Genomic DNA, 12,402 nt, shown 5'->3' on the forward strand with positions numbered 1-12,402 from the left:
AAAGTGGCGCAATCAGTGTTCGACGACTGTCTGGCAAATAAAATATCACACGCGCTCATGAATAAATTACAATTTAAACACCGCGAACGCATTGTTAATACCAGAGACATTGCGTATACTGTAAAATTACCCATTTCTTGCGCACCCGCACTCCGCGCCAATTCATTTATTTGCCTACCGTTTCCAGAATATATAACCGAACGGATCAGGTGAATTCAGTGCACGAGTGAGTGAAAAGTAAACGAGCAAACAGTAACCAAATCAGAAATTCATCGACAAAATTTATACATTTCAGCAAGCAAGTGGAACAAATTCCATTATAAATTTCAATCCGCCTAACAAATACCTAGTTGAGATTTTTTTATCATTACACCTCGAGAAGTTTGTTAATATTTGTTCGCTGACCATAGCTTGTTACCCTTCAACGGCATACCGTACTATGACCGAAGCCAAATTATCAAATGAACCCACCGTTAAATCAGATAAAAAAGTGAACAAATATGAAAACCTCCTGCGTCCAGTTAACACTTTTCTTAACGATTTTTTCTCACGCGGACCTTTGCACGGCATTTCTAACTTGGGGAAATCGCTACTTCATCTGGGAGAAAAGTTTGTTCAATACCGAATAGTTCGATCGGAACATCTATTAAATAATGTAAATCCCAACACAAAATTTTAGATTGATGTGGATAAGCCTGATCACCGTCTCGTTATACTTTTGCGCCACGTTGAGTCTTGAGTCGTGGGAGCGTTTTCAAACCAAGAGTACGGTGGTAACAATCGAAAAAGACCACTACTATTGGAACATTTCGATGCCCAGCCTAACAATATGTCCGATGAATAGAATAGAACAGGATGCGTTCGACCATTTTTGTCTGTAAGTATTTTTTGGTTGGCTGTCGGCTAGTTATTATCAGATAATTTCTTCATTATTTTATTGACTATCTATCAATGTGGACTGAATCGAGCACACACAGTTTTATGTATTTGTTTTTACGAAAGTTCCTTTCAAATGTCTGTCACAAGTAGACGTAATGCGTTACAGAATACAGAATGCCTAATACAATACCAACCAAGTAGTGAAGGATTATCTAAAAATCACACGTAGTTCATATTGTAATTATTATAAAAATCAATTTGAAATTGGGTTATCTCGCAGCTCGCCGTCTTCAGGATTTATATCTACTTTGGTTTCAAAAAATAGGGTAATTCGTGATTTTTTTTAACATCATTGTTATATTTTTTTGATACTATTTTACATGTATTTGTAGTAATTTTAATGTTGCAAAAGCTTGCAAACTGACAGCTGTTGCCACGGATCAACTTATTTTGAACCTCATCCAGAATGGCTTATCTGCAATGGGAAAACTAATATGTTTTCGCTAGTACATCCCTGGATGCCCTTGCTGAACGAAACATTTTACAAAATACAGTTAAGACTCTCTCGAGGAATGATAGAGGATCATATGGTCGGTGTTAAGTGACAAAATATTGATTTCGAGAAAAACGAGTTTAAAGTTTGAATCGCAGCATCATTCACATTATGATTGGAAAATAATTTTTGCAACAACTCTTGTCTATTGTTACATATTTTAATTCTGGTAAAAGTCGAATATAGCTGACGAAATTCTTTAAGCAGAGCTATCATTATCTCATTTTTTGATATTTTGCGACTTAGTCCGATCTGACTTAACACCAACCATATTTGGGGGAAAATTCGTTTTACACGACCAATCAAATCTCTACCGTTACAGAGTTAATACACGTTTTCAGCAATAGACTTGTTTGTCTTTAAATACTTCTAACTTAAAACATATTCTTTGTCTCAAACTCTATTAGTTTCAATGGAAAGCTGAGAAAATGTCACATTAAATGGCGTGCTAATATCTAACTGTTAATGAGTTTATGTAACATTGTAGAAGTAAAGTATCTAAGTGTTGGCGTTTTTATCGAGTTTTTGTCCATTTCTCGAATACTCCAATATCAACTTTTCAATGCTTCGAATTGTTCGTCTGAAGAACTGCATAATTTGTCCTTTCGCGTCATACATTTATCTCTTCTTGTTTCAATGTGTTAAAGTTATTGAAATTGAATATTTTTATCTTATTTTCCCTTATACTAGCTTTAAATAAAAAGATACGAACTTATCATATTTTTTGTTTCCACTGGAAAGCTACGAAAATTTTGCATAGAAAAATATACTAATATCCTTCAATTAAGTAAATTTAGTATACTTTGTGGCAATAGTAAATAACAAACATCACCATTAATATTATCGAAATGCTGCATCTCAGCCAGTTCTACAATTCTTTCTTAGTGACCATATCACTGTTTTTTTCGTTTCGATGCAATCAATTTTTGTTAATTAGTAATTAAACAAATTACAAAAAACGCTCATTTTGAAATACTGTATTGGTAAAACGTCACTTAGCACACTTAACTGAATGATAATTGCGATTAATTTTCTAAGAATTTTTTTCAGCTTTCCAATTAAACCTTGGCAATAAGAATGTAATGCATAGGTTTTAGGTTAGTGTCTTTTAAGCCGACTACAGAAAAAGTTTCTTAATGGAATTTCAACGAAATGCGAAAAGATACATATATCATGTTGCAGAGCAAATTGCAGTCGTCTTGAAACTCAATGAGAAATCAGTAGTTACTGGCTCAAATGGCACGTTCCCCATGTTGATCGGAGATTTGTGCCTTGCCATGGTTTGTCTTTTCGTCATTTTTTTGTTTCGATTAAAAAAATATTCTAAATGTTTTGTACTGACACTCCTTGAGCGAATCAAATATATGAATCAAAAATTCATTACAATAGATGAAATCTGCCAAGATAATTGGTGAAAGAAAGACAAAATTTAGCTTAAATATTACACTAAAACATCAAAAAATTGTTCGTTCCAAAAACTAGAGAATGGTTCAAGGTGTTGTCTTTTAATTTGTGGCTGCGCTTGTTTATGAACTCTGATCACAAGCATTGATTTCTTATTTCGAAAATTAATCAAAACTTGTCGATTTCCTACACAGCAGAAACAGCATTAACCACAAGGATGAACAAAAGGAAATATATAATTTCATCGAGTCATTGGCGAACTCTACCTACATAAATTTTGAAGACATCAAAGGTTCTCCGAATATTGATGTAAGTAGCTTTGATGTAAGTAGCTCGGTGAGATGATAGACAGAAATCTGTTAAGTTGTTTGAAAAGCATCTCCACAATATTGTACGTCATCCTACGATATCATACCATTCTTCATCATATGCTACTAACCGTTCACACCCATTTCTTCCCCAGCGAATACTATCAATGTTACGAATCGAACCTAAAGATTACATGCGACTGATAGCCAATCTAACGAAAGATCTAACCAGGCGGGATCATCCGGAATTTCGCGTGCGCAGTCAGAACAATATGGAGTACATCCGTACGTTGCAAACGCTAACCGAGTTCGGTATTTGCTATACAACCAACAGCTTTATATCTCCCAATTTAACAACAAGGTACTGTGTTGAATCTAATCTCGATCCCTTACGGCATGACTATATTATAGGATAGAAAGGGGTGAGGCAGCCAGCGGGGTGAGGTAGAAAATTGCTTATCATTTGTGCAACCTTTGATCAAATCACACGCCCTTTTTAATCTAAGGCGATTAGTTTGGTTTGCCATAAATGTCAAAAATTGAGAGTAAATAACGGCATTATTAGGTTAAAAAAGCGAACTCTATGTTGGAATATTTTCATGATCCATTTCGGTTTCGCTGGCATAATTCCTAGCTTGCAAATTAATGGCTCTCTTTGTGGGAAAACAAGATAGGACAAAATCTACACTAACTTTGTATTCTGTATATTTTATAGAACCACACCAATAGATGAGGGTGAAAGGTGCTGCTTCCTATTTAAGCCCATTTATTCAGCTGTCTGCGAAATGATTGGGTTATGAGCCTATTTCAACCTTTTCAAACTATCACCCTACTCAAGCCGATGGTTAGAGAAGTGGCTGACATCAAATGCTTGAATAGGTTAGCTTGAGAGGCTTGATTCGAGTTTCTGATATGCTAAAACACGACTATTTCACCACTTTCAAGCCATGTTGAACATTAGGTACTGGTTTTTAGGAATGAAACAAATATATTAATAGCAATTTAGATAGGCATCCCTCCGATTGAAGGCCGATTTATTAACGAAATAGTGCGACATAGGAACAATATAGGCTCATTACCCTAACAATACTAAACAATCACTTTAATCGAAACGGAGTGGTTTTCATTTTTTATTTGCTCAAAGTAATCACAATGTAGTGTCATTTGAAAAAATTGAAAATGCTTTTTTTTTAGTTTTTTGGCTATTAATAATGAAAGGTGAATATTCAGGCCCCCTTTTGGACGGCAGTGAATTGATACACTTGGAAGCAGCTTACGCAACAGAAACAATCGAACTACAATTTTTAAAAACTAAATTTTACATAATATATTAAAATTTCTTTTCTATCTCAATGCATTTCTGATATTCATCTAAATCTTTTGGAAAACGTACGAATTAGTTTGTACACAAGTTGAGTATACAATGTATTCTAACGCTTAACTAATGTCAAATCCAGAGCAAGATCTAGTAAAGAAAAAAAAAATTGCCTGCTTGAATGGATTTTTCAGTGAGTTAAGGTTTTTTTTTTCTTATTTGAATTTAAGGGCTAATATTAATATAATAACAATTCCCCTAATTGTAAACCACTAAAGCACTCTTCTGTAATACACACAATATAAAACTTTATCATTTTTGCGATACACTTTGGATGGCTGCAGAGTGCAAAGTAAAGTATAACATATTGTAACCCGCCAGGGTAACAATTTAGCACTGGGTGGAAATATACCCTTTCGTGCGTACTATCTCCGTAGAGTGTATTGTTTACGAAAATTTATGCTCACCACTGTTTCGATAGCGTTCACTTTTTCTTGTAAATTTTTATATATTTTCGCGTTTGTGAACGGTTATGTGCGTACAGATAGGTGTAGAAAATTTTGTTTAACATTTATGTATAAGTAACATAGGGTTAGATAGGCTCCAATTCTCCGATTGCTACAAGAAAGAGGTGTATGGATTATGCTGCCGACTGACAGCTTCGAGCGGTAGTGCGGTTTCGTGTTTTGTTTTGGTCGTACAGAAGGCGTCCATCGTAAAAAGTTAGAAAGCGACGGACCACAGCCAGGAACAGACGTTCCAGATTTATTCCTTTTTTTCGGGACAGTGTCACGCCACCGTAACAAAAGTTCAGTGCGCGCGTGTGACGGCAAGTGAAATCCGTCAGTGTATCGGTGTGTCCGGGCATACGAAAAAATCCTGGTGTAGGGTCGCCGAGAGGGGAAGCTAATCGCTAAAGAGCTACTCGCTTCCCCGGCTAAATAAAAAGCACCCAAGTGACACCAGTGCCGTTCTCACTGTGGAGGATCAGTCGAACGAGCCAAGCTATCCTCCACAGTTAATTGCCAAGGAGAACGAAGCAGGGCGGACAAAGGTTCCCCCTGGGAAGTTTACTGCGGTAACTTCCGGAATCGTTTACGGCAAGTAGACGATCCGGCGATTCGTCGCCAACGTCGCTAGGGAGGTTCCAACAAAGGAGCTAAACGCACCTCTAGGGCTGGGAAAACCGAGGCATTTTGAGAAACCGGTATTTTCGGTAATGAAAATGAAAAAACCGGTAAAAACCGGAAATCAAAAAAAAATTAAAATTTAATTTAATTTACAAAGCAGTCGCATTTAACTTGGTTCGATGCCAATTCATACTTTATTAACAAAGTAATCGCTCAACAGACGTTACTTGAGAACCCCTGATGTGATTCGGTAGCTTGTTTCTGCATCGCAGCATAAAAAGTGTGCATGTCATGTTGTCTAACTCGCTTATTTTACCAAAAAGCATAGCAGGTTAGCTAAATGCAGTAGACGTTCAGAGATTTGACAAACCATTACTTCGAAAACAGACCTAAAATTGCTGTTTTCTCCTTATACAAATGCTTCAACATATACTGAAAATAGTGTTCAAAAAATGTTTGAGCCAAGCTCCAGCGCATCAAAAACGTTTTAGATTTGTTATAGGTCAGGTTAATCTCTGTCTGTTTGTCGCCAGTATTCAAAATACTCATTATAACAGTACTACTTCGTATATGAAACCGCTTAAGCATCAATTCCACCTCGTCTTGAAAACCAGCGTTTATTTGCTTCCTTTTCCAATTGAGCATGAGCAGGATGACCGTACAACTCGTAATTGCTAATTCTTAATTGAACAAAACAAGCGAAATTGCTAATGGAACCTTGGAGTAGCTATGCATCCTCAATCGACAGTTCTGTACGTTATAATGCCAATGGCGATGTCTGCCGCATCCTTACAGCCATCTGGGAGGAACGAAATGTTAGCGTAACAAATGTTGTTATGGAGACCTTGTGTACCTCTGCATCTCCACGTTTGCCACGGGTAGGAATTTTGTCAGTGGGGTGGGGTAAATAATTGTACAAGTCTAATGGCGTTTTCGTTTTTTCTTGGTGCTACACCGGTGTAGTGCAAAGAAAGAGATAGACTGATTACACCCAAGTTTGAATGAGTGTAGCACCGACTACACCGGTGTAGTGCACTGTCAAAAACGAATATGCCATAAGCAACTTGGAGAAGTGTTATCATGTGTTTATCGCTCTGGGCAGCAAGCTACCGAGAATTTATAACAGATTCTCAGATTGTTAAAAATGCAACTTCAAGTCCGGACAACTGATTGTCGAGAGTGTTGTTTAGTTGATTCAAGCGACATGTGACTGCTTAATATGCTAATATCTGTGTAATTGAAGATTTCGAAATTTAAATAATTTTCATCGTATTATTATAACTATGAGTTGATTTCTCTCTCCACAAACGATTGAATATGACGCAGATTGTTATGCAATTAACATTCGCGCGCGTAATAGCATTATTACTATTAGCAAGAATGATCGAACAAAGGAAACTGATTCACTAATTTAATACAGCCATGTGCTGAAGTTCGATCGAGCTGCATTCCACTGCTTATACAAAAACAATGAAGTATCCCAAAGCAGGCGATCTCACTTCTAACACTAGTAGGTGAAAATATTTTTAAAGTATTTCGAAAGCTCTATTATAAAAAACAATGAAAAATTATTTAAATAGTTTTTGCTTACAAAAATACCGAAAATACCTGTTTTTCATTGTTGCAAAACCGTAGAGTGTATTGTTTACGAAAATTTATTTGTAAACTTTTTTTTTTCTTGTGAAACGAAAATCCGAAATTCTGTAGAAGAACCTAGGCCGCCCTGAAAAGAAGGGTTCGCCGGGCAAACAAGAACCCGAGTAGTGGGCAAACCCTTACTTACAATATGTAATATTGGATATAGAATCAGACTTTTTTCCTTCTGCTTTGGTCTTGCTCATGTTGCATATCAATTAGCAACTACTAACCTCAACTATGGAAAAGCGGTTTTCGTTGCCCTGACGGAAGGACTTTGGTTGGAGACATAATTCAAACATCCTAAGGTTAATATGTCTATAATCAAACAAATGATCCCAAGGTTAATATGTCTATAATCAAACTATAAAAAATATATTAAAAAAAAACAAATTAATCACTATGCTATATTTCTCCTTGTGGAGAACAATTTTGGTAACTTTTTTTTCTCCATTAAGAAGAAAATTGTTTAAACCCATCTTTTCGCGTGAAGGGCACAAAACCTAACTGTTAGTTATGAAATTTACATTTCGACTTCGTCTCATCAGAATCCGACACTAACTGAGTGACAGGACTAAGCTAATGCAGGATGGACGCTAGCTCCAAATAATGGAAACACTATTTCTAGAGAAAATTTTCAATAGCACGTAAGTAACATTGTGAGCCTCTCTTTGTATACTTTCTCTTTCGTTTATTACGACGTCATTGCAACACTTTGCACTAATTTTCCAGTACATATCGAAAGCCGACGGCTTTTACTAGAATATTAGGCAAAGAGTAGAGTAGTAAATGTTGAAATGGCCTAGTAATAAACAGAAGAGAAAGACCCCAAAGAGAATCTCTCATTGTTACTTACGTCCTATTCGAAATTTTCGCTAGATTTGTGTTTCTGAGCAAACCGTTAGTCCTGCGTGATGTTCCGCAGATGTCCCTGTCACTAAGTTAGTGTTGGATTCTGATGAGACGAATTCGAGAAACACAAATTCTGTAACTAATTTAGGTATAGGTTTTGTGCTTTTCACGCGCAAAGATGGTTTTCTCCTTAATGGAGTTTAGCTTATTTTAGAACTAGAAGTAGAGCGGAAACAATCACATCCCCAGCAGATGGTTTTGATTTATTATTACGAACAGTTTCGTTTCGTGCTTTGAAACTGCTGTACGCTGCCGCTCTCTTTGTTGCTTCTTTCAAAACCCGATTAGAACTGTGTTTTGAATACCAACACATAAATTAGACTCGATAGATTGGTGAAGATATTTTCAGATAACGACCTAAGGACACGTTCGTTTGTAGTTCAGTTTTAGATTTATAATTTTGACAGTTCTGTAACATAAAACTTAAATTTTTAAAACTTTTCTATCCCAACATACTCTCCCCAGCTTGAGCGGGTTTTCTTTTTTGTTAAAAATTCATGCCACGTTATGTCTTAAGCGTTACAGGACTCAAAATTATTTTATCTAGTCTGAGTATCATTGCTGATAGGTTGTTTTTCACAAAGTTGCTGATTGTAATCGATTAATGCCAAAAGATGGTTGATTAATTTCAATAATAGATTAGTTTAGAAGTAAACGCAAAGATCACGGTGTTGTACTTGGTTTTAGAGTTTTGTTAAATATTGTATTTTTTTTATTTTGGGAGCAGGAGAGTTGGCTATAGCGTATTTTACTGAAGATTAGTCTCCAGCCCGTCCAGTTGATATTTTTGACAGATTGAGATTCATTCAAAGATTTGTGTTGCACGCTCTCGAAAGGGGAATTTGAATTTTTTACTATTTTCTAATCCAAAAGTTCTATGATTTCACAACGAGATTACGAATCAACAATCTTCAATATCGCAGAAATTCAAAAGAGTCAAGAAAGTGTACATGGACCTTGAAGAGTTAATTGTCTTTCATTTGAGAGAAATAATTTCTATTTTATCATTAAAGTTACAAATAAATTAGGGTATATTACCATCAAACTTCCGATATTTGCGAAAAAGAATAAAAAATAGGATTAACTTGCGCTTTGTGCTCATTTTTATTCTAAATATTAGGAATTAGGAACACTACTTGCAAATATCGTCCTGGAGAAAATGTTCATAGTTTTAAAGTGCTAGCATATTTCATCGATAAAAGACGTTACGATTTTCAAATGCAGTTTTATTTCTAAGTACAAGAAAAAAAGTACTATCGAGGAATTTTAGTGGTTTTGGTATGGACAACACCAATCTAACTGAAAAATTCCATTTTCCTAGCATTAAATATCACATTTTTCAAATTTAAATGAATCATCTTGCTTTACAATTTTTGAGTTAGAGTAAAAAATTTTGCGCTCAATCAATCAATTTAAACAATGGCAAACCAACGCAGTCACTTCAGGCCATTCAGTACATTGGCATAAATTGAACACCAGCTCCATACCCGCTAGCCAGAGAACCCGTGCCGATATATAGTTTTCCCAAATTGCTTACCTAACCACAACTCGTTCAATTTTCATTATCCACATTTTCGATGGCGACCCGAACAAACTCCTACCGACCCACCTTTTGATTGAACCGGCCAACGTTATTATCATATCATCATCATCATACTCAACGTGACCGCTCATGGCACAATCAATCGCAAAATTGCTACCCGGACGAAATCCACTGTTATCGATACATTGATACCCGGGAAAATCGGCAATGGTCATCCGCAAACCGATACTGAAACAAACCGCATCACCAAAATATCGTCGTTGCGTTGGCCAAAACCGAACAAACCCGCAGTCAACTGCTGAAAGGACAGCCACCGGACGAGAACTACTTCTACCGGAATCATAAAATACACGATGTTCGTTTCGGGAACCTATTCGACGGTGACATCACGTACAGTTTTATTGGTTTCGATGGACCGGTTTCGGTAATTACAAATACATATCAAATAACAACGCATTTCCTACGCCTACCGCACTGTATGCGTATTTTATTTGGTACATTAAAGTTATTTTATGCACAATCGCACGCAAAATGCAATGTCTCTTTTAAGGACCACAAATCATGTTCAATTAGCTCTCTCTCTCCTGCACAGTAATGATGACTACTCCAATTATGATCAAACTTTTTATCAGAACCTTAGAAAATAATTAGTGAATGTGAACCGAAACAAGTAAACTTACCAAGTGAACCATCAAGTGGATAAAGTCCATTCCATAAAACATTTCAATTTCCTTATTTTTCCCATATATTGCTTCCGGCGATAAGTGCTTCAATACACAATATATGAAACATTTCATGCAATGCACCATAATTTAAAAATACACCAATTTTCATCTATGCCATTTTTCTTTCACTACATCGTCCCTAACTGCTGTCACCGGAGCACTTCTGGTCAGGTGTTTTATCACAGTCCGTACGACACGATGAACATTGCCCGGATCCTGCCAGCCAGCGTAGAAGCGTACGAGTTTGAAGCGTACTCCATCGAAATCGTTACAACGGAAGACTTTCGGGAGTGAGTAAACACATTTCATTCCAGCATTGACCTGACGCAGCTAAAGGTACCATGATGAATGTTCTGCCCACTCGAGTTGGTTCTAATGGCGCTAATTGGAGTGTCATTTCGATTCATTCAACTATGTGTCAGTGCCCGGCGTTTATGTTGCTATTGCTGATGTACCTACTTACACCTCGAAAATGCTGCTGATGTGGCACTTATGATGCAGCAAATACTAAAGTACTACAACATTTCCACTTCTCTGCTCTGTACATTCTGTTATATACGAAGAAGGCAGATTTTTTATTATTACTGTTGAACATGTTTCTTATTCAATGGGAATGATTGCATGCGCCATTGAAAACGGCTATCATCATCAAACGATACTAATGATCGTGATATTTAAGCACGAAATCGTCCTTCTAGAGCAACGTAACAGAGCAAAATTGATATATTGTAGTTATTCTTGTATTTTTTCTATATATTGGATATCATCGGCAAGGATTAGGTATCATCCTTAAATACATAGTATTTTTTTAATTAGATTTTAACACTGTTCAACAAAAAACAACTCGATTGTGCTGTGATCGCATATTCTCATAAAAATCGACACTGACGTAGAGTAGACGGGTCTCAGTGGCGGATCCAGGGGGAGGGACCCTGGGGGTCCGGCCCCCCTCCAAAATTTTTTAACTTGTTGAGAAATTTTGAATAAGTTTCAATTTTATATTAGTTTCCAACTTAAAATCATTTCAAACAAAATTTGACCACCTAAACTGATTTTTCTTAAATGATGTTTTTAAGCATAACACAGAAAAAAATATTTTGTAATTTTAAATTTATTTTCATGCACATATTTGGAGCATGAATATAAATGTAAAATTAAGTTCAACCACAAATTCACACGACTTGTCGTGCTTTCTTCAATGAATGTTATTGTAATTTTACACGTTGATTGAAAATTACAGTTTCATTAAACGGAATACCAATGCACTTTAATGTATTTTTAATACAATAGTGCTGTAAAATAAATGACATGCAATATTACACGAATAAATGTGTAAAATCATATGCTTTTTGATGCTCAAATTGAGTGCATTGATTTTAACTTAATTTTAAATCAAATTTTTGATTCAATCTTCGTATGTTTACATTCGTAGTGATCTACATGTCGTTTAAATTTCATTATTTTTTGGTGTGAACGTATTATACAATGTTCATTCCAAAATCAAAATCTCGAAATTTTTTTCTGGATCCGCTCCTCCCTAAAACAAAAATAGCTACATTTCTACGTTAGGCCCTATGATCTGCGCAGTAAGTCCAATTTATTGCTATATTAATTAAAATATAGTTCCCACTTAATATTTTGTTGAAAGCATGGAAATAAAAATGATATTACACATTTTTCAATGATGCTCGAATTCTGGCTTCTTCGCTCACCCAGGGCAGAATGCCTCCAGTTTCAGTGTAATATGCCCACAACAAATGGATAGTATGCCTCACACAGAGGGGAAACAACTTGACAGCTCCTATACAAATCGTTGAAACCACTTTTTTGGTTTGTGGGTCTAAAATGGCTTATGAATCTTTTTTCTAAAATTTCTAAAAAAAGCCTAAACTTGTTAACAGTAAAAATTTTCTCGTCAGATTTTTTTTACATTCGATAATTCATTTTTGAAGTCTTTTTGGGGGTGTGGTATTGTGTTGTTATAAAAATAATGCATCC

General features: G+C 35.9%; 1 protein-coding gene across 1 annotated transcript in view; it reads left to right on the forward strand.

Moving 5' to 3' along the window:
* The first annotated feature begins 439 nt into the window (after positions 1-439).
* The window catches only part of LOC131679694 (sodium channel protein Nach), a 34,250-nt gene continuing 22,287 nt past the window's right edge, over positions 440-12,402 (forward strand). The window contains exons 1-6 of the mRNA XM_058960430.1: positions 440-609; positions 680-877; positions 3,034-3,145; positions 3,300-3,505; positions 9,971-10,103; positions 10,576-10,694. Of these exons, the coding sequence (XP_058816413.1) occupies positions 440-609; positions 680-877; positions 3,034-3,145; positions 3,300-3,505; positions 9,971-10,103; positions 10,576-10,694 (938 nt within the window). The remainder of the gene's footprint in view (positions 610-679; positions 878-3,033; positions 3,146-3,299; positions 3,506-9,970; positions 10,104-10,575; positions 10,695-12,402) is intronic.

This window comes from Topomyia yanbarensis, chromosome 2, assembly GCF_030247195.1.
Source record: "Topomyia yanbarensis strain Yona2022 chromosome 2, ASM3024719v1, whole genome shotgun sequence".
Lineage (NCBI taxonomy): Eukaryota > Metazoa > Arthropoda > Insecta > Diptera > Culicidae > Topomyia > Topomyia yanbarensis.